This window comes from Molothrus aeneus, chromosome 1, assembly GCF_037042795.1.
Source record: "Molothrus aeneus isolate 106 chromosome 1, BPBGC_Maene_1.0, whole genome shotgun sequence".
Classification (NCBI taxonomy): Eukaryota; Metazoa; Chordata; class Aves; order Passeriformes; family Icteridae; genus Molothrus; species Molothrus aeneus.
Genome location: NC_089646.1, coordinates 92170807 through 92192774, shown reverse-complemented (window position 1 = coordinate 92192774; position 21968 = coordinate 92170807). Strand labels below are relative to the sequence as shown.

The following is a 21968-nucleotide window of genomic DNA, read 5'->3' as shown; positions in this document are numbered from 1 at the left end:
AAAGATTCACTGAGGAAACATCTCAAAAGCAAGCCAAGCTGTGTCCATTTCCACTGTGGCAAAGCAAATGAGGGAACAAAAGTTGAAGTGAAACCTCAGGTTGCAGCTGCTGTGGAGCCGGATGGAGAGAAGCACAAGGAACACGCTGTCGACACAACGGATGCCTGTGCTAGGAGGAGCAGGAGGCTTTCTGCTCCTGCCTGTAGGGCTGCCTCTGCTGGGGAGAAGCTGAAGGATCCAAGTCAGCCTCCCTCTGGCAGGAGGGACCACGGTGAAGGAAGGGCTGCGCTCTTCTGGGATGTTGGTTGTACCGGTGGAACGGCGCAAAACTCAAAGCCGGGTGAAGCTTCTTCCAAAGGCAAAAGGCACCAGCAGAAACCCAGAAATAAAGAGGTGAATGATAAGAGATGTTCACCAGCTGGTTCTAGTAGACCAGGAAGTGCCAAAACAGTGTTTGTAAGCAGCAGAAATGACAGCCTGCATACTGTAGAACAAACTGTCAAAGTGGGAAACAATGAAATGGCAAAAAAGGCCTCTTCATTATTGTCTGCTGAGGCAGAAACTACCAGGACTGTGCCAAGAAACCCAATAGCATGTTCTGCTTCTGATGACGGTTTGAACTTGGAGAAAACGGGCATAATTGGATCCAGGAATGCAGATGATCAATTATGTTCTGTTCCATGGCAAAGTACAAATATTGAACTAATCCCTTTAGAGATTCGAATGCAGATCATAGAAAAAGAAAGAAAAAGGAAAGAGCTTTTTCGGAAGAAGAACTACGCTGCCACAGTCATACAGAGGACGTGGAGAAGGTAAGATGACTGCTTCAGGGGCTAAAGAGTGAGATACAAGTAGATGTAAATGAAACTAGGCTTGTTGGCAATGTGCTTTATTTTGCTTACAATGTTGCCAGTGCTAAACGAGGCATTTAATAATCTTTCTCCACAATAATCTTTCTCCACACAAGGGGAAGTGGGTTCCAGTGGTGTAGAATTACATTAGTAAGTTCATAAAAAATGCAAGGTAAGTGATGACTTTTAATAGTCAGAGAAATCATTAAACTTCTATTTCAAGCTCTGATATTTCTTTAGAGAGTGCACATCAGGATTTCCCTAACCCTGGAGTTCGGTGACGTACTTGAAATTGTGCTCTGACCTAACATTTAACCAGATAATCAAACCACAGAATGTTTGGGAGCTTTGAGTGTTTATTGACAAAACTTGAAGGTAGCTTGAATACCTTGATTAAGCAGGAACAACAGCTCTACAGAAAAATGCTTTCCACAGCATTATCCTGCTTTCATGAATGTGTGAGTTTCAGCCTCAGAAATGCAGTCATTCTACAAGTACATGCTCCTGAATATTTAGTTTCTTATCAAAACAGGCAGGAAGAGTATGTAAGGGAAGTATATAATATGCAAATTATTCTTATTTCTTGGCTTTTTTTAAACTTTCTTTGATTTTACTGGATGCTGAAAACTATAAATTGCATATGTTTACTAATATTTTTTCCTGGTCTCTCACTGAGTTTAACAGTTTCTCTGAGGGACTCTGAGTTGAACATGTCCCTGGCTATGGCAGGGAGGGTGGAGGAGATGGTCTTTAAAAATCCCTTCCAACCCAAACCACTCTGTGGTTCTGTGACTTCACACCATATTCCTCTGAACTGTGAGGCAAAGCAGCCACTTTTTTTTCCAGGGTTCCACCACTTCTGCTCTCTCTGCTGCTTGCTCCTTGGCCTTCTTTTCTGACGTAGATCCCAAGTTCCTGTCTTATGGGTTCAGATCACTCAGATATCAAAAGCTAAAGGAAGCCAGGAGTAGGTTAGGAGAGTGTATCTGCAAGTGATGCTGCTGCTGGCTCTGCTGCTTTCTCTCAACACTAGTTTAAAATCCTCTATTACAGAGGGGCAGGCACTTGCTGTGGCTCTAAGACAAAGCAGAACCATGTGTAGTGAGTGCAAATTTCCCTACAAGAACTGGGATCCAAAGCCATGCATTAAGCTGCCTTACCTGCACAGAAATCTGCATTCCATTCACTACTACTTCACAGATTTTGGATAGGCCTTTCCAAACTGTGCACCTGCTGAAGCAGGGATGGTGTGTGTTCTCTCCAAGAAGTGCATGCACTTACTAACCCTTTGCATTTTGGATATTGTGGGGATTAAAGATTGTTTAAGTTACATTTGTTATTTAAATACATTTGTTATTTAAATACTTAATAGTGAAAAGTAAATATCTTTCTTCTGTTTGCAAGAACTCATAGTGCACTAACAAAGATCTTAAATTCTGCAAAGCTGCAGGAGACATTAGTTTGGCAGTTCTTCCACAGTCCTGTGTTTGCTTTTCCTCCAAACTTGCACATGGTAAATAACATGTACTAGTAGACAGCAGTAAAATTATACAATGTTATTGTGTAATTCTGTGTTAGAAACATGTAGAAGTACATGCTTGAGTTCTGGAATTTCTCTAAATTAGAACTAAATGCATTTGTCTCACTCTGAAAATTTTATAGTCTTGATTTACTTATTGAAGGCAAACACAACAGGAGAGTGGTACTGGTCTACTTAAGTGTCTTATACTTGCCAGTCTCAGGAGAATGTTTCAATTCCCAAATCTGCAAACTTTATAAATGTACTTCTCAAAAGTGTATATTCTAAGGTGTGTGGCTTGCCAAAGGTTAATTGCTTATCCTGCTCAGTGAGGCTTACAGATTCTGTGTCTGTGCTCTCTCCTGGGGGGCACCAGGGCCTGTACCATGCTCCAGGGCCCACAGGACGCCGACAGAAGCTGGAATAAGTTGGTTGCTGTCACTGTTGTTCTCCCGCTGGAGTCAAGCTGTATTTTTAAAATATATTATTGCTGTGTGCATACTTTGGCCAGCAGTGGTTTTTAAGATTAGAGCTTCTGTAACAAGGAGTGAGAATACCACTTGCCAGCTTTGTTGTTCTCCACGTGGATATTCCACTTTTCTTTTATATGCAGTACTTTTGTTGACTAAGCATCAGGTATATTTTAAGGCGCCATGTCAGATTCATGTTGTATCAAACTTGGTCCCATTCTCCTTTTTTCTCACTAGGATCAGAATGATCTGTTAGGAGAGAGCTGAATTAAAACAATATAGAGCACTTGCTGTACAGATAACTGCCTACATCTTTCACTGTCAGAGCCTCACAGTCATTTTCTTGTTGCTAAAAACTACCAGAAGTTCTCTGCAAACTTGAAATCTCAGCTGGGTGCAAAGGTGCAGTGACTGTGAATGGGTCATTTCACGTATCAGCAAAGGCATCTGGCAGTAATTACTGAATTCCAAGAGAGTAGCTTAGTATTCTTTTCTGCTCCAGTATAAAACAGTTCCCCAATTGTTTTTTCTGCAGTTAAGTATTCACTTAACCCATCCTTAGCTCAAGTTATGTTAGCAAGTCACTGCAACTGTGCTCTCTCTTCACTTTCTTTTCCTCTCTTACCGTGTTGAAAAGTTAAAAGTGGCATATTATTTAAGACTGGATCATTTTTTCCCTCTGTCTCAATAATACTCCTGTTCTGAATTCATACCATGCTTCACAACTTGCAGGCCCTGACAAGATGCAGTTGCTGCCTGCATTTATGTACTTCAATGAGCTGCATAACAGTACATGCCTGAATTCTGAAGCTTCACTAAATTAAGATTAAATACATTTGTCTCACCCAGCAAATTTCACAGAGGTAATTTACTAAGTTTATTGGAAGTTTAAAATTATTTGGGCTGTAATGGAGCATATCATCCCCATTTGGCATTCTAGTGTGCTTTTATGTACTCATTTTTTGTGTATGGCTGCTGCTTTGTTTGAATTATGTAGCTCATTGGCTTAGAACATATATTTAAACAATTTGTATTTGGCTTGTTGTCTTTTGTTTTAATTTAGAACTTGTTGCGGAGGGAGCAACAGAAAAAATCACCTCTTTCTCTCTCCTTTCTCCTTTGCTTTACCGGGCATCCAGCAGAAGCCCTTTCGAATGCCAGAGGGGATGATGATCAATGTGTTTTGGCCTGTTACCAAACACTTATAATTAATATTTTACAAGTGTTACTCAATGCTCATTTGTGACAGGTTTGTACTGGGAGGATTCAGAGTTAATTGCTAAGCCAGTTAATTGACTTGTGAGCGTGAAACGCCGATATCCGATTGAACGCTTACGTCCGATTCCAGCGGAAAAATCCCCAAACAGCTCCTTGCTGCCGGTGCCATTTGCCACCAGAGTGTGAGGGACACATAATCTGCTGCTGCCACTCACAGAGGAATGTGACTGTGTGCAAGATCAAAGCAACTGGGGCAAGCTTGGGTCAGAAGACAGGGAGCCTTTCAAGGGAAGGGAAAGAACACAGATTGCTGAAAACAAGGCGAGGGGAGCATCTTCAGAGGAGGGGTGGAGAGCAGCTCAGTTTTCTGTAGAGGAAATGTGCAGTGGAACCCACAGGAGGCAGATTTGGTTTGTCTCTTGCACTGATTGACTGAGGACATGAGGTGCTAAGGCACACGAGAAAGTTTGGTGTTACTAAGCTTTGAATATGGTGAAAAAGTGGAAGCGGTGCTGATTATACTGTTACCATAAATATTTATAGTTTTGTCTTCTGATGATTTTCTATTTATAAAGCAGCTGATCAGCTGATGTTGAAGCACTGTAACTTTTGATACCTGTTATGCCAGATCTTTACTAACTGTGTGAAATAATGGATGCATCCAAAATTGAACCCAACTCCTACTTTTTCTTCTGAACAAACATTTCTCATCCAAGTGACTTAGCACATCAGTGGGAGTTCTGTTTTCCCAGTTACTCATGTAATCCACCATGTGAACTGATGCATGGAAAGCACGGAAGTTAAAACAGGTCACCTAAAACAAGTGCTCTTCTCTTTTCTGCTCTCTAGTTACCAGCTAAGACAGGAGTTGTTTCAGCTCCTGAGTGCTAAGCGGCACTGCAAGGAAGACGAAGACAAATGGAGACAAGAGGCAGCTGCCTTCTTCATTCAGGTTGCTTGGAAGAAGCAGCTGAACCATAGCCCTCTGAAATCAGTTCCTTCATGTAAAAATCTGAAATCTGTAAACAAAACCAGCTCAGCCATAAAAACCAGCAAGCAGTCCATCCTAAAGCAGATATATGGTAATTTTCTTTTCACTATAATTTATTTGTATAACTATGCTTTTGTTTTTATAACAGAATGTATTCATCTATGCACTTCTTATCTAATTGTTAAGAATTTCAGCTATTTATAAAAATTAGTCTCATGTGTTCTGGGCAATTGTATTTCTATTTCAGGTTAAATAAACCAAACAACTCAGTGATTTAAAATGGCTGCAGCTAAAGCTGTTTGAATCCCCACACAGCATTATTTCAGCACAGGTCTTGAGCAATCAAATAATTCCGTTGCCAGAGCTGCTCACATATATCAATGAGGAAAGAGACCAGAGCAGTTAAGCTGGGGATAGCTGGCTGTCTGGATCATGGTTTGGTTTGTTAAAGCATTGTTTTAAACTTGATTGTTTGTTTGTTTTGTACTGTTTTAAAAATATTTTCATACGAAGAATATGTTCCATGTTGATAACTTTCCTGTATGAAGATGTAGTCTTTATGGCAAGAGCAAGATTGTCTTTTATAATTTTGCACTGCTTTGCACTGTGCCTGAACGTGCACATGCAAAGGAATGCATCTGCAAGAAAAGGTAGAGGAAAAGTGTTGCTTCTAGACGTTGAGTTCCTTTACAGAGTGGATCACTGATGGAGTAAGGATATGCTAACCATATGTACTTTAACAGGTGGTAAGTCACTTCTAGCATGGCTCTGTAGCTTTGAGAACCAAAAAGGATAAAATAAATAAAGCTAATAAATTTATTTTCCTTTTTTTTTTTAAGGCAACTTTTTTTTTTATAGCAAGATGTATTTTAACATTTGTTAAGTTTCAGTTGTGGTTGTCAACAATTTTCTGTCATATGGAATGTCTCATGAGTTTCCCCATAAAAAATGAGAGTAATTTTTAGGATAAAATAATGCTGTAGCTTACTGAAATAGTTTGTAGCTATGCACAACCACATGTCTATGTGATAAACACAGAGCTGTTCACATTGTTTGTTAAAGGGCATTCTCAGGAAGGCAAAGTGTGTCAGTCAACAAGATCTCCTCCTAAGCTGAAACTTTCTGACGTGCAGCTGGTCTCAGGTAGGACACATCCATTTTAAGAATACTTTGATGTTTACATACCTGAGATTGGTTTCTCCTTAGATAAGAAATCAATCTGCTTAAGAACTGGGCTGTCTTATCAAAATGCATAACTACTGGCAAACTGTTTGTGATTGCACACTCCTTCTTTCACCACTTTTGGGCTTAACTAAGCACTGCACTTCTATCCTTGAGTGATCTGGATGAAAAACTTCTTTACTAAATGCCATTTGTCAGACTTTTTAAAGTGTATGATGGACTTACTTGGGGCTGGGAGCTGTGGTAATGTTGGTGCTTCACCACGTGAAGGTTTAGTGCCCTGCTGGGCATTTGGTGTTCCTGGCTGTGCCACACCTCAGTCACACAGGCCACAGCTAGATGGGAACACAGCAACTGCTTCAAGGAGGCAGAAGTTCAGGTAATTTGTAAAGGAAAGTAAAATATATTTTCCAAGTAGTTTAACACCACTCTGAAGTCAGAAGGAAATCTGACAGTGGACCTATCCTTGAGTTTGTTAAAACTGTAGGTGAATTTCTGCTTCACTAAGAAGAGACAAGAGGGCTTTTTCTTTCAGTGTCTGGGAACTGTTTTAATTAAGAGGCACGACCAGACAGGTGTTTGATTGCCACTCTTCATGCAGATACAAATCTAAATTTTAAAAGAGCTTTTAGCTCTTTTTGTTTAACTTTTCATGACAACAGATTTCCCTGTCTTCTGAAATAAAAAGGCTTTCTCTTGAGGCTGGAGTGGCCTTTGCTTTCATAACTTGGTGACGAATAGGTTAGTGATAGGAACTCTGCCCAGTTCCTTTAGAACACTACCTACTTTTATTCACCTAATAGGAGCTCAGGGAACTTTAGCCCTTACTTAAAAGACAATAACATGTTTTTCATCTGCCTGCCTTTGTGCATGACAACATTACGTTTGTTGGAAAAGTTCAGAGCTGTCAGTGGCTAATGCCAGATGCTCCGTTTCTGACGTAGGTGCCTGGAGTAGGTCAGAATGGACTGCTCAGTTTCACTCTTCCCTTGCAGCAGGTACATCTGGCAAGGTGAAGGCTGACTGTCAGCCTGAGTTTTAATGTTCAGAGAGCTCATGGAAGAGGCATGCAGTGACAAATCTGTGATGGAGATTGACACCCAACTCAGTCAAACACTTTGGAAAGGGGGGTACACAGAGGATGTGCAAAGGAAATGTTCAGTAAAGGGTGACAGGTAGAAAAGGGATGGGTTATAAAGGCATGGGGTGAGTGCTTTGGAATATTCTGGCAAATAGGCCCTTTAAGATTGTTACCATTAAAACATTTCAGAACTTGAAATTTGTTCTTTTTCTAGTTTGTTTGGCTTTTTAAAATAAAATAGATTCCTTTTGGCAGTTCAGCAAGTTGCACTTAAAAGAGGTGCTCTGCAGCAGAACCAGACAGCCTGGTTCTTTGCTTCACTGTGGACATCAAAGTGTGTTCAGAGTCGCAAAGGAGCAGGTTTTGCAACTCTTGGCATTAGAAAGATGTCCTTAAGATGTGCTGAGTTCACACCCTCAATGAAACATTTGGATTTGCACTTGGGATGACCCTTTATCCCATTCCAGCTTGGAATAAAGCACTGAAATGTTTGCAGCTAATCTTTACAAACCTGGGGAAGGAAAACACGTGTATTATTTGTAGCACATTACAGGACATAAAAAAACATTGCATGAGCAATTCTGAGTACTCACTTTAGCCCCTGGACTAGTTTCCCTGACTTTCTAGAAAGAGCCTCATGTTGCTAAAGATTGCTCAACACTATCTCTTTCTGCTCTTCAGCAAATTCAGCCAAGAGTATATAGTGTTAGTCTGGAGCCCTAGATTCATTTATGGGGGTGAACCTCACTGCGCCCATGAGAGGCTGCTGAAGTCCCACAGGCAGCAGCAGCATCATCAGTGTTCCACACAAGCTCTACCCAGTGCTGCAGAGACCAAACTCCACTGGGAGACAATCAGCAGTGAGATGCCAGGAAAAAGGCATTTTCTGCTCCCAGCAGATTTGCTGCTTATGAAATCTAGAACATAGTGTAGATGAAGCTGCTTTTTACCCACTAGGGTTACTCATCAAAACTATTTTGTTTTTTTACAGTGAGCAACTTACAGTGTGTTAATTTGTTGGAGAATATGGGAAAATCAAGGCAATTTTCATACAACATGAGACCAACCACTGCTGCAAAACCAAAAAATACAAGACCGAAGCATTAAGCAAAACAATGTTTGGAATTTAAAATCTATTCTGGTACAGCTGTTATCTTTCATAATGTATAAGCCATCTATGATGTATTAAACTTGAACATTTTCAGTTTTGTATTATCACAGCATTACATGCCAGGCAGACTGCTAAAGAGCTGGACTCATTTTGTGTACAAACTGTTTTTTAAATGCAACTGTTAATTTCTTTATCAACACAGGATGAAATCTGAATTGCATTTGAAGACAGAAAATGAAGCACTATGCCCAGTATTGCAATAACACTGCAGAGGCAATCAAAGCTTTCCATTGCAAAAAGTAGGAATTTTTAATGTGTTTATCAAACAGCGTTTCAAAAAAGAGGGAAACTGTACTAAAGATACTACAGTTCTGAGAGACCAATGTTCAATTTTACCTCAAGTTCATTAAATTAATTCCAAAATCCAAGCAGGAATGGAAGAACAGCCTTCATGCTCCACTTCTCCACTAAAGAAAAAATTGTTCCTTAGCTAACTATGGATTTGGAAGGAAATGTAGACATGTTGACATAAAACACTAAAGAAATTGCTTTCACAACCTATGGAAACTATTAGGGCTGTGTTTTCTACCCTTTGAAATTATCACCATTTTTTTAAATAACTCATTTTCTATGTGCATTAAATAGAGAAGCAAGAAAAGATGGGCCCTACTGTAGAGAAAAAAAAAGTTCTTGTAAAGCTTTAGAGCTGCCACAGTGTACAGTATTTACCTTGCACAAAGTATTTAAAAATATGAACTCAGCAAAAATAAAATATGTTACTCTAAAGCATATTGTTTTCTAATGTTTTTCTACTTAATATTTTTCTATTGTTTTTTTAATAATGTGATGTTTCAAAATAATAGATGAGCAGTCAGTTGAAGTCTGTTTCTCTGCAAGCTCTTCAGCATCAAGGACTGGATTGGCTTCAACACCCCTCACATTTTACTAAAACGCTTTCCACTAAGATCTACCTTGCTTGGAAAAAAAAAAGGCAATAGAGGTATTGTAGTTCTCTGTAAAATTTTTATTGTTTCACTTACAAAAAAATTGACAAGCTTTGTTCCAACATCTTCCATTCAAAACTAAATAGAAGTAAATGCTTTACAATAAATGCAGTTTGACCTCTTCAATATACTGTGTTTATAGGGCCAGGTGTCTGGGGATGAGAGGCAAGGTAGATGTTGAAACAGTAATGGAGGTCTGTGAGCCACTGCTCCTGAACTTCACCACTCTTCAGTGTCTAAAAAGGAGAAAAAAGGTAAAACTCAAGTACTTGCAAAACTTGCCTTTGTTTTTGCAGATAATCAGGTGCACTGTTAAAGGTACAAGATAGCCCTGTTCCCCTGCACACAGTGACAGTGTTCTTCTCTTTTACACATTTCAACATGATGTGTCTGTTAAAGCCCAAATAATAAAGTGTTACAACTGGGTACACTAAGTCATTGCATTACCAAGTGTGTGAGTTAGCACCAGATGTGCTTTCCTTACTCTTAATTAGAATGGCTCACTTACTTTGCAATTCTGCAATTTATAGGCAATCAAAATGCAAATGAGCATGGTGCTACCAGTGCAGGAGAGTGCCCCTGCCCAGTCTAAGGAAAACTGCTACCAACAGACCAGACCAGCCCAGCCCAGGAATTCCCTCTTCTCAGGATTATGTCGGTGGCTTAAAAAACCCAGCAAATACAAATGCAGTCCACCTACAGCAGAACAGCACAACAACTGGTTGTGGCATTTTCAACACTAAAGAGAAACAATCCCCTCCTAACCTGCAGGTTAGAGAACACATTCACCATAATGCCTTACATCTGCTTTCACCACCACTGTTTGCAAACAGCTCTTCTTGACCGTTTGCAATGATTTTTAAAAATGAACACAACATACATGTGGTGTCTGGGAAACAAGAAGGAGTTTCATACCATGATGTCCTTGATGATCTGCTGCACCAGAAACTCGTTAGTGATCATATGGCTCCTGAGCTGCCCGTGCTGCATGAGCAGGCGCAGCAGCTGAGCAACAACGGGCAGCTCTTCCCGGCAGATCCTGCTGACTTGCAGGCTTTGCAGCATCAGCCTCAGCAGCCGTGGCAGGAGTGCTAATGCAGAGATGCATGATCTCCACAGCATGTCCCTGGGAGGGAAAGATAATCAAAACTGAAATGACTGAGGACACACAGTTCAAGGACGATTCTGTGAACTGGCCGCATGGCTGTACAAGGAAAGCTGCTTCTGTGGATCCAATCACACCAGCTGCGTTCACCAGAATTAGTGGCAAAGCAGAAAATCTGTACCAGAAAATGCCAAACTTGAAAATATTCCAGAATTTTGTACAGCACTGGAAAAAAATTAAAGCCCTGTCCTGGAAGCTTAATCCTGGAACCTTAACCCTGTCCTGTTGCTTAATCTGTCATGCAGTGCAATTTCTGCTTCATGCAGCTGTGAAGAGGTTTTTGTTTCAGTCACTTTTCAGGTACACCTGAATCTTTGTTTAAGATTCATAAAGAAGTTAAATAATGGACTCAGCTCTTTGTGATATGCAAATCATTAAATACAGTAAGAGAAGAAGGACTTGGGCTTTGAATTTTCAGGAAGCTTTTAACAACTTTTCTGTATATGGAAAAGTTTGACCTGTTTAAAGACAGTCCTGCATTTCAGGTGAATTTATTTGAACTCGTTATCTGTAGCTTTTGGGTTTTTTAAATCAAATGGCTTTGCAGTCTATGTAATGATGCCTAAGAAGTTTTAAAACTAAAACATCTGATCAGTTAAGAGGACGTATTCATAAAGCCAAATCCTATACATCGTGCTTTTCAATGTATCTGATGAAGCTAAGGTCAAAGATTAAGGTATAAATATCCAACTTTACAAAATCAGGATGGTTTTGACATCCAAGTAGAACAATTGGAGATGAAACCTTCTTCAGTTACTGTTTTAAGTAATTCCTGGTAACTTTGCGGGTATTTTTCTTAAATCTAAGTACTGATTTGAAGTAAGCAAAAGAGAGACAGGAAAAAAAAACTCTGGGGGGAGGGGGATGGTATCCTTTCATTTCATATCTCTAAATACTTGTGGCTGCAAAGATAGAGACAAGGTGGTAAGAAGAGCAGCTTTACCTTTTCTGTAAATGTTCTGCCTCCTCTCTGTCTATAGTTAGCAGAAAGTACAGAAGACTGTAACAACAAGAGGCCAAGAACCTGTGCAGGTTTTCACTTATGATGCAGGCTTGATCCAAGAGCTTATTTATGGCACATAGAACAGATCCAGCTGTGCTATCAGGTATTACAACCAATCCAACCTGTATTAAAACAAGACCAAAAAAAAAAAGAAAAATCAACAACCCAAATTCATCACTTTATACAGAAGATTTTTTGCTGGGATACAAACAAACTTAGAGCTTTCCTAATAGGTGGCGACACCTATTACTTTGTTTCTGTTCAAACTCTACAGACCACTGCCTTTTTTCAAATCCCTGCTTTCCCAATAAATTGACACCCATACCAACAGAAGGTTAAATTGACATCTTCATTCCATGCCTTCTAAACAAACATTCATCTCAAACATATTTGCAAAATACAGCACTGCTTTGAGCCTTGCTCTGAATGACAGTGCGGGCACAAACAATCTTCTGGGCAGAACAGGTCTTTCCTTTTAAGCATATATCATGGGACTGGGAAGGCTTTCTGAGTCTTGAAATGGCAGTGAGCAGTCACTGAGGTAGAAGGAAACTCTGATTTATGCTTCAGAAAGGAAAGCCTCTACTGGATTTTCACCAGGGTGAGTCTCCTCTGAAGCCCAACAGGAGCTTTATGAACCAAGGTTAATCAAAGCTAATGAAATATATGGTGAGCCCAAAGTGGGGTGATGCTCTGCTGTTGTTAAAGAGAGAACATCATGTTCAGTAAGGATTTTATAGGCATGATAAATAATTTAGAAAAAAAATCTTGGTTTTTGTAGAGGCAGTGAATTAGAAAGCAGTTTAAATTTTGAAGTACTATGGAGTAAGTACCCTAGATTTTTGTCTTGTAAAGCCATAAAAAAAATCATGCACTGCTAGTGTGGCACCATTTACCTTTAAAGAACTATTTAAGGAATTTGAGAGTAGTCTAATTTGCTCACCTGCAAGTACACTGTTTTAAGCTGTCTGAGTGAATTGGTTCACTTAACAAGGTCAGCTGTTTCTTTCAGAAATGTTTAGAAAAAAGATCAATAAAGTACAAGCTACAGAAATGTGAAATGTGTTTCATTCATACCATTACTTGTGAGAGGTAAGAGATACAGAACAACTATGAGTTGAAATTTTAAATCCTTCCAGCCTAAGACACTGGGTGTATTTCAAGGCCACGAGCACAGATTGCTGTCCCAGGCTGACCTGTGCCAGTCAGGTGGAGAGGCAGGAGGAGGATGATGATGGTCATTTGCCTGACAAAAGGTGGGACTGCAGCTGTCAGCACGACCCTGCTGAATACTACAGGACACTGAGGCACCAAACAATTAAAATGAGTAACATTCTTCCTGATCAACTGTAAGTAAGAAATAATGGCAGCGATCTAGATGGATAAACAGAACCATCCTGAAGACAGCTGAGCCAACACTACTGATGGAATGTGCTGGTCAGCCAGTCTGAAAGATGACAGGAACAGAGACATTTCAATTTATGCAAGTCCAGTGGATGAGGCTGCTCAGATAAGTTCTCATATAGGATGTTGCCTCTGTGGTGCCTTTGCTCCCTGAGAGGTGTCAGCAGCCAATTGGAGACCTTGGGCAGCAGCCTTGCCAACCATAAAACCCCATTTAATGGTTTGCTCTCAAAGGGACAGGGCAGTAGAACATATACCCTTTTTAAAAGCTGATTTAAGTCAGCATCCACCCCTAAAAATCCAGACTATGGTTATAGGTAAGCTACTCCCTACAGAAGCTTTGGTCTAGTAACTTCTCAGTATGGCTCCAAGCAGAGAATGGCAGACACTGGGTAGATTACAGAACCACCCTGACAGCAGGGCAGAAGCAGACCTTGTGATCCCCCCTCTCATCAGGCAGCATCACAGGGAACTGCAGATTCTGTCCCTGACCATTCTGTTACCCAGCTCTGGCTTTGCCATCCTCATCTTCAGCTCAGGCATGTTCAGGATTAGAAGACAGGCTGTAAAACCCACAGATTGGGTCAGTTGGGACCAGAGTGGTCATCTGGCCCAATCTCCCTGCTCTGCTCAAGCAGGGTCATCCCAAAGCACACAGCACAGGATTGTGTCCATACAGTTCCTGAGTATCTCCAGTGAGGGAGACTCCACATCACCTGTGGGCCATCTGTTCAGGGCAGAGTCAACCACACAGTAAAGAAGTTCTTCCTCATGTTCAAGAGGAGCTTCCTGAGCATCAATTTCTGCCTGTTGCCTCTTGTCCTATTGCTCAGCACCACAAAGAACATGGCATCCATCACCTTGGCATTTTTTAGATACTTACATACATAGATGAAGTAAAAAACCTCATCTAAAGCTGCTGGTTGCTCTTTTGAAAAGCAAACCAAACCCAGAAGTGTTTTATTTATGGACAAACTGCCTTGAAGACAAACTCAAGTATTCACAAATCTGAGCAAAATGACCCATATAAGTTTAGATACCAACAGTTATTACGTATTTTTTAAACGCCCCCAAATCTTGTTTAAAGCTTTTTCAAGTACTGAAATTATACATTAAATACATAGGATAAGTGGATTTGAGGATTAATGAGACTGCTAGCAAATTTCACAAGAAAGTTTTAACATAGAAGACAAAATGGTACTTACCAGATATTTACAGATGCCAGTCTGGAGAATGTCAAAACACTGACTTTGTGAAGGTATAGTGGACAAGCTGTGACAGATCACCTATTTTAATAAAACAAAGTTATATTTAAGCACTCCAAATGCAACCAGCAATCACTGTGCAGTCATACTTTGCTGACAGACCTAAATCAAAGAACCTACAGGGATACGCAGCAGCTTTGTCTCAAAGTACTGATTCTTTCCAGTGGAAAAGAGTAGCATTGTCAACATAAATTGTTCTGTGCTTAAAGAGATGATGGTCTTTCCCAAAAAACCATTAGGTTTTTTGGGAAAGGCTCTCTGCATTCTATCTGTGCGATAGAAGGCCAAAAATGTTCTATCAAGCTAGACTGCCACACCAAGCCTCCAAATGCCTTTCCTCGGAGCTGAAGAATTTCAGAAAACAACCTCCCAAATAACTGTATCAAGCATGAAACAGAGGGGTCACAGTGAAACAGTAAAGTAATACAAGAAAGAAAACTGTAGCAAAGATCCATTTTCAACATATTTTCCTTTTCAGTGCCAAAAATGTCACTGTCAAAAATGATACAAAATGGAAAATTTTGTTTTATAAACTGCATAAAACTTTCTGGTGCTTGTATAAGCAGGCACTAGCAAACTACCATGAAATGTTCTGTCTCCTGAATAGGGTAAAGAAACCAGAGCTCCAGTAGAACTGCTGGTAAGCTGTACTGCAGTCCTCAGAAGATGGCTTTCTCTGTTCCTCTTTTCCTTCCCCTCTATTCCAATGATTCACAAACAAGTTGGAGAGCTTGGATGCCCTCTCTGTGTTCACATTCACTGCTTATCTCACCAGAGTGGCAACTAAAGCCTCTGGAGAAGCCACCATGCACTGCAGAAGTGCATTATCAGACCATGAGCAATTGTCATGTCCTGCTGTGGACGAGGAAGATGGAAGAACCAATAGGTGAGGAATGGAATCTTCCCTTTGTGCTTAAGGGAATCAGAGAACAGCAAGATCAGATGTTTGGAGGATGAGAGAATTCAAGTCCGTGAGGTTTTACAAATATTTTAACTAAGCAAAACGCATTTCTCTAAGATGCCTCATGACTCAAAATCTAAAGAGAACTTGCACAGGAGGATCTGACCTGAAGGATTAAATTCTGTGATAGTGTTTTGGTTTTGAGACTTTACTTGAATCTGGCAGGTCAAGACACCCAAACGAGATAATGACAAAATAGAACATATCAACTGTGTTGTGTCAAAAATAATAGTCCACAACATTTGCAGCTGGAGGATGAGAAAGGTTAGGGAAAGAACCATGAGCCCAAGGTCCTGTGGTATGAAAACTCAGCCTTAACTAATGTGGATGCCAGTGGCAGTTTAATCAGAAATGGCAAAGAGGCACCATTTGTGGTGATACAGAAGTGCACTCAGCTTTTTCCAAAATTACATGCCACACCTGTTTTTAGCCCTGCTTATGCCAGCCAAATTCAGGAGATCCTTAACACATCTGCCTAGTGGCACATAACATTGTTGGGCTGTCAGGACATTGCTCATGTTAATCAGTATCACAGATGTAGTACAAGTGTTTCATTTGAGTAGCAGGACTATTTAAAAAACAATTTCATAGATACTCTTGCACTGAATACATTTACTGTACATTTATTTTATAATGAAACAATATTATTAAAACTGAGTACACTATCCTAAATATAGTAGGGCTTTTGTCCACTGCGATTTGAAAATGATAAAATATTAAGTACTCTGGAATATTCCCAAGAAATCCCCTCAAAACATCTGTGTTATTAGTAGTGTCAAGGAATAAAGTGAAGCTGCAACAGAGGTTATTACTGGGGACTGTCATGTCAAGGACAAATTGTGACACCAATCTGACCTGGTATTTTAATGAGCAGCACTTACACAAAAGGTAAAGCTGCACTGATGAAATCTGTTGGGTGACAGCTCCAAGCTGAGAAACCCTGCCGAGGCAGGAGGACTGGACTAACCTATGGAAAAGATCACCCAGGTTTGATGAGTAACAGCTACAGAAAAAATTCAGTGAAAAAAAGTGGTGGGTCACATGCCTGGAGACTGATAAAAACTTCTGTATGCAGCTATGAATTTTACCAGTTGGAAATAAGGAGGAAATTCTGTAACAGCTGACCACAAGTGGTTTTGATACAACCACAAAATGGTCAGATGTTACTTCAGGATGTAAAAATAAAGATAATCCAAACAGAAGTGCTCAGATAGAATAAGGATCATCTCTCCAATACTACTCTGTAAGATCTTACTTAGAATTAGACCATTTCTGACATACTGTGCAAAGTAGGAGCCACACATTTTCAGGAAAGGCAAATTCAAACCAAAACAGACAGAAAAACTGCACCAAGAGAGATCCTGTCTTACCATTGTCAAGGCAAAGAACTGAACCTGCCTGGGCTGGCAAAGTGACACCCAAGAAGGGATCTTACTGTCACTTACAGAGTGGTGAAAAATGCTGCACCAAAACAAATGTAACCAAACAACAACTAAACATAACAATGATCATGGCTGGCTGGGAACACAGATGAAATGGAAATTGGGAAGGATGATTATGAAAGGAGAAAATGCAGGAGACATTTGTTGCTCATAGGGCAGAGCTTGGGCACTTCACAAAGGGGTTTGCCATGTGCTTGTGAGCACATCACACCAGACACCGTCTGCCAGAGAGATCCCTTTTGATTCAGTACAGACCCACAAATTAAAGACCTTGAGGGCAAATCCACCAGGCCCACCCAACAAAATACAGTTTCATTATTAATATTTCACACTTAGGACTATGTCCCTGGAAAAAGCCCACCATTCACTGAGGCTCTCCCTGAGAGGACAAGTTGTAGGAGCATTTCATTACAGGTACAATATGCCCTCATGGCATAGACTCTTCCCCAATTGACAAGGAAAACAGGCACTACTGGACAGCAGCATAATTCCTTAGAAAGGCTGTGGTAAAGTGCAGGTGGATTTTTTCAATCTATTAGATCTTTTGGACCCTCAAAACAGCACCACCATTCCCTACATCACTTCTGTTTTCCTACAATTAAGTGGGAGAGGCAATTCTTTTCAATTCCATAAATTAAATCCTGCTTGAAATGGCTTTCATACCAAATGCCTGTTATAAAAAGTGTAACTGAAACATTTTTAGACATGGAAATGAAAGGAAAAGAAAACTTAATTATCACATGAAAATTAGTATTTTCCCTGACAATTTATTTTCCTTAGGCAAGGTTTTGCATGATTTTTAATTTCCATAATAAAATGTCACAGCTGATTCATTACATTACATTTGATTAACATTTATCACATTTTTGGCACATTCATAGATTGATTTTGGACCAAAGCCAGAGTAGTTTCGTTTCAGAGCAATCCTGAAGTGAATGGACTGAGAACAGGCATTTTTGATCAGGGAGGGGTGGGTTTTTTCTTTTTGAGGCAAGTATTTTATAACAGGTTTGGCTTAGGCTTAGACATTTTATTGGGGTGTTTTTTTTCTTTTCTTTTTGATTTTGTTTGAATATTCACTTGAATAAATTAATCTAAAGAAAAGAATTCTCTTAAACACAGGGATTATCTGTTATCATTATGCAGCAAATGCTACAGGCCCTGTAATCCACTGGCAGATTTTCAAACCAAACCCTATTGATCAGACAAGCCCAAGTATCACGAGCCACACAGCTGCAGCAGCAGGTTCCCTACTGGTGCTTGGGGAAGTCATTGCTACAGGGGCCTCCTTGCCTGCCACACTGAAGACAAACTGCAACAGCAGCCAACCACAAAAACAACAACAAAAAAACACCACAAAACAAAACAAACAGCCCCAAACAAATCAAACAAACAAAAAAGGCTGAAAAGGCCCCTCAGAAGCACAGCCTGACCCAGGTTTTTTGGAGATCCTGACACCATAGAGTATTTTATTTCAACTGGATGAGTTAAAAGCATTTTTGCCACTGACAGCCCCCCTGACTGACAATGCAATCCCACATAGGCTTTTCACAGCTCTAATGCAGAATCAGAGGAATTCATCAGTTTCATGTTGTTCATCTCTAAGATGCTCTTGCCTTCAGAAGACAGAGTTGGGATGAGCCAAGGAAGCCCAGGCTCAGTGTGAGCCCTCATGGAACAGGAACAAGCACACCTGATGAACCGACACTAATGTTTTGTTCATTATTGAACTGCTCCAACTCCCTCAATGCTTCCTGTGACACAACAGAATACTGATTCAAAGTCTCAAGGAAACAACTAATAATCAGTAACTGTCCAGAGAAATTTTTTGTATTATTTCAAGTTTAGTCATGCTGCAAAGTACTCTTTTTTCAAAGAAAAAGACTCGCCTTCCTCTGAAGACACACACAAGCAGGAGCACAGAGAGGAACCCAAGCAAGAAGGAATGATAATGGATGGAGTATTTTAGCATGCCACTGTGTGGAGTCAAACCAAAGGCAGTTCAGACTCCCTGAGAAATGATTTTTTTAGAAAAAGAAAGTTGGCACACAGCAGATACTATAACCTAAGGTGAACTTTAAAATATATCTTTCAACTCCCATTGACATGGACCTCAGACATGGATAACTAAAATGTAACAGACTGTTCTGCAGTGAATTCCCCAGCCCTTGTGAAATGCCTGTTTGGAGCAGGACTGTATCCAGTGTAACATGTTAGTGCAGAGCGTAGAAAACGAGAAGTTTTCAGGTGATGGGGCAGGCAATGAAGCTTGGCTTCTGAAGCTTGGCCAGCTCCCCCGAAGCACTCTCACTTATCAGACACTGTACTCCCCTGACAGGTGCTGCTTCTCTTTCTGAAATAAATTGATTTGACAGGGCAATATTAACAGTGCCCTGAGTTGTTGAGAAAGCTGCGTACAACAAGAGATCTTTGTTATCTGCCTTGGGTAAGCTCACAGGAGTGGATATGAAAAATATTCCTGATTCACTGACTCCAGAAAAAAAAAACAACCTAACAAAATCCCATAAAAACCTCCACATGAAAACCCTACACACTCACAATAAAAGAAAACAAAACCTAAGTTAAAAAAAGAAACAGCCAAAAAGAGGAACAGAGTCTGCAGGAGAACATTACACAGGTGAGCAACAAGGGAAAAAACCACACTATCTGGATAATTTTACATTCAGGGTAGCAAAATGGGAATGCAAAAACTTATTTAAGAATTATAGATGTTTAAGAACATATATGATGTCCCACATATTGATAGAGACTTGGTATTTCCAAAGACTTAGAAGAATTACGACACACAGTTCATGTCCTGGTCACAGTGTAACTGCAGCACACAAACTCATAGCATCTGCTAACTGTGATGCTTGCCTGGCTGCAGGCTCCTTGGCTGTGACACAGGGTCTGATACAAAATCTATATTTGAGAATCAATTAAACTAAGTGAAGTTATCTTTATTTGCCACTGGACACAAATACCTGAATGGCAAGCACCACAGCTCACCTCCTGTGCAACAACTTGATCATGTGTTCAAGTCTGGGTACCAGCAAGATTTGGTGCTACAAGGCAGGGAGGGCTAGAGACAAATCACCCTGGTTCTCTAAGTGAGGGGCATTTCTGAAAACACTGCTATTAGCAAAACCATGGTTTTACTCAACAGCCAGTGTGCCATCCAAGGGTACACAAAGCCATACCTGAAGAACAACACAGGTCAGGTTCTCTTCTCAGAGCCATCTTATTAACAAAATTCAAAGAAAGGAAACCACAAAACAGCTTTTGTTTCATCCTCTTGCAGCCATAAATATGCCCTTCTTTCAAGGCTCTGCAGCTTCCTCACAGCTATGAAATGTCATCACAGCCAATTGCTCCTCCTCTGGATGCCTCCTCATCTGACTACATGCAGGACAGTCAAAGGAATGTGTTGAAGTCTCCAAATTCACCTGCCTGTCTCTTTTACAGAAAAAAGAACTTGAAAACACAGAAAACCCACCACTTAGCTCTTGTCCCACAAAGCCTGTCTTTCTAAGCAAACTTGGGTTAGGTATCACAAGCCAGGATTTGAATATAAAGCACAGTACACAGTACCTGTGGAGTTGTAAATTCATGCTAGTTATGTGCAGTAACACTGCAGTGAGCTCCCAGCTCCCAGGTGTTACAAGATATGCTGGAAGTATATGATGCAGGTATACAATGGAGCACTGGCCTGAAGATCAGCTTAGGTTTTCTTGAAGTTTGTGTTTTACTCTTTGTGTTTTACTGGTGGGGACTGGTTTGGGTGCTTTTTGTTTGATTTAAATTTTATATCTTATGAAAGAGACCTTTGTAAAAGAGCTTTATTAGGTCATTCTTTTTACTTCAATTCTTTCCCTTCTATTTCTCTGGACTTTGCATTACTTTCCAAGAAAATAATTATTTTCACCTCCAAATATTAAAGCTGGGATAAGATGTAGCTTTACTAAATACTAATGGGCTTATATAGATTTTTTTGTCTTTCTTAAAGATTAAAATTGTACTATATTCCTAGTTTAGAAGGAATTTTATTTAGAAGGAAGTTTATTTACCCTCAGCTGCCTTTTCTCCCTCACATAACTTTGACATGTAAATCTCAATAAAGACAATAAGCTGAAATCTTTTAGGAAGTTCAATTCAAAAATCTAACTTGTAAAAAAATGTTAAGAGTTTTTTTAAAGCATTGATCTCTGCTTCAAATTAAGCTACAGCACTGCAATACCACCATTTACTTCTCAAGACAAACATCCTTGCAGGGCTTTTAATTAATATCCACTGACTTGCTATCTTTATTGATTTGCAGTAATTTTTTCATAGCACATCTGTGCTGATCCAGCCTTCCCAACTGTATTTCACTTATAAGACAGAACAGGTTTGGACACAGATTAGTGTATTACACTACATGCATCTCCAAGTTTTTGAATTCAAGTCTGCTTTTAAAAGCAGCTGACCTTCCCTAGTGTTTGCTCTTAAACATTTTAAACAATTGGTTGAATATTTTATTTCTTTGAATTAGCTGTGGGCCTGATACAGCTCTGGAATCTCGACTTCAAGCAAAGCCTCAAATTATCATTTGCTTTCCCCCTCTGAAATGTTCAACCGTCACAAACATCAAATATTACAACAGAAATTACCATGTATACACTGCTACCTTGTTAAACTCTTCATTTCTCTGGGCACTTTTTCATTCCATCCTGGCAGAGCAATTCAATTACAGGGGAGTGAACAATATCACTGACAAACACTATGGGCACAGTTAAAATGAGCCAAGGCTGAAGCTCTTCCCTTGGGCTGCAACCATTTATTCTGGAGTCCCATTTATTTCAGCTACAGGGGGGTGATTTTAAATAATTGGCTTCAACAAGACAGAAGTAATTTTAAGCAGAAGTTCCTCCAGAAAAAGAACCAAAGTTCCCACATTTAACATCTCTTTTAGACAAATCATGAAGACTAACCTTTAAATGCTGCTTTGCATAGCTCTAAAGAGACACTTTTCTGAAGAATTGCTTCTTAACTGAAAATCACCACTATTTAAAAGCTTCAAAAAAAATAACATGGTTTCAGATTGCTACGATTCCAATTCCAAACCACTCTCTAGTCAAAAGAAAAGCAAATTACAAACAATATCCATCTGAAAACAGGTTTTGTTAAAAACTACCTAAAAGCATTACTTCCTATCACAAGTGCGTTTGTTATTGTTATCCACAAGTGCATTTGTTATTGTTATCCTACCAAGTGCCCTGGCTATAATAACACCCCAGAAGTCCAAACTGCTGTTTGAAAATG

At 39.9% G+C, this 21968-nt stretch overlaps 2 protein-coding genes across 3 annotated transcripts in view; one reads left to right on the top strand and one right to left on the bottom strand.

Moving 5' to 3' along the window:
* INVS (inversin) overlaps positions 1 to 9209 on the top strand; it is an 81331-nt gene extending 72122 nt beyond the window's left edge. Inside the window, exons 13-16 of the mRNA XM_066560831.1 lie at positions 5 to 812; positions 4908 to 5140; positions 6112 to 6192; positions 8304 to 9209. Of these exons, the coding sequence (XP_066416928.1) occupies positions 5 to 812; positions 4908 to 5140; positions 6112 to 6192; positions 8304 to 8419 (1238 nt within the window). The 3' untranslated portion in view covers positions 8420 to 9209. The remainder of the gene's footprint in view (positions 1 to 4; positions 813 to 4907; positions 5141 to 6111; positions 6193 to 8303) is intronic.
* Positions 9210 to 9426: 217 nt separating this feature from the next.
* TEX10 (testis expressed 10) overlaps positions 9427 to 21968 on the bottom strand; it is a 55231-nt gene continuing 42689 nt past the window's right edge. For both annotated transcript variants that reach the window (XM_066560844.1, XM_066560853.1), the window contains exons 13-16: positions 14205 to 14285; positions 11536 to 11717; positions 10343 to 10553; positions 9427 to 9663 (exon numbers count right to left, since the gene is read on the bottom strand). In XM_066560844.1, coding sequence (XP_066416941.1) covers positions 9550 to 9663; positions 10343 to 10553; positions 11536 to 11717; positions 14205 to 14285 — 588 coding nt within the window. In that variant the 3' untranslated portion in view covers positions 9427 to 9549. The remainder of the gene's footprint in view (positions 9664 to 10342; positions 10554 to 11535; positions 11718 to 14204; positions 14286 to 21968) is intronic.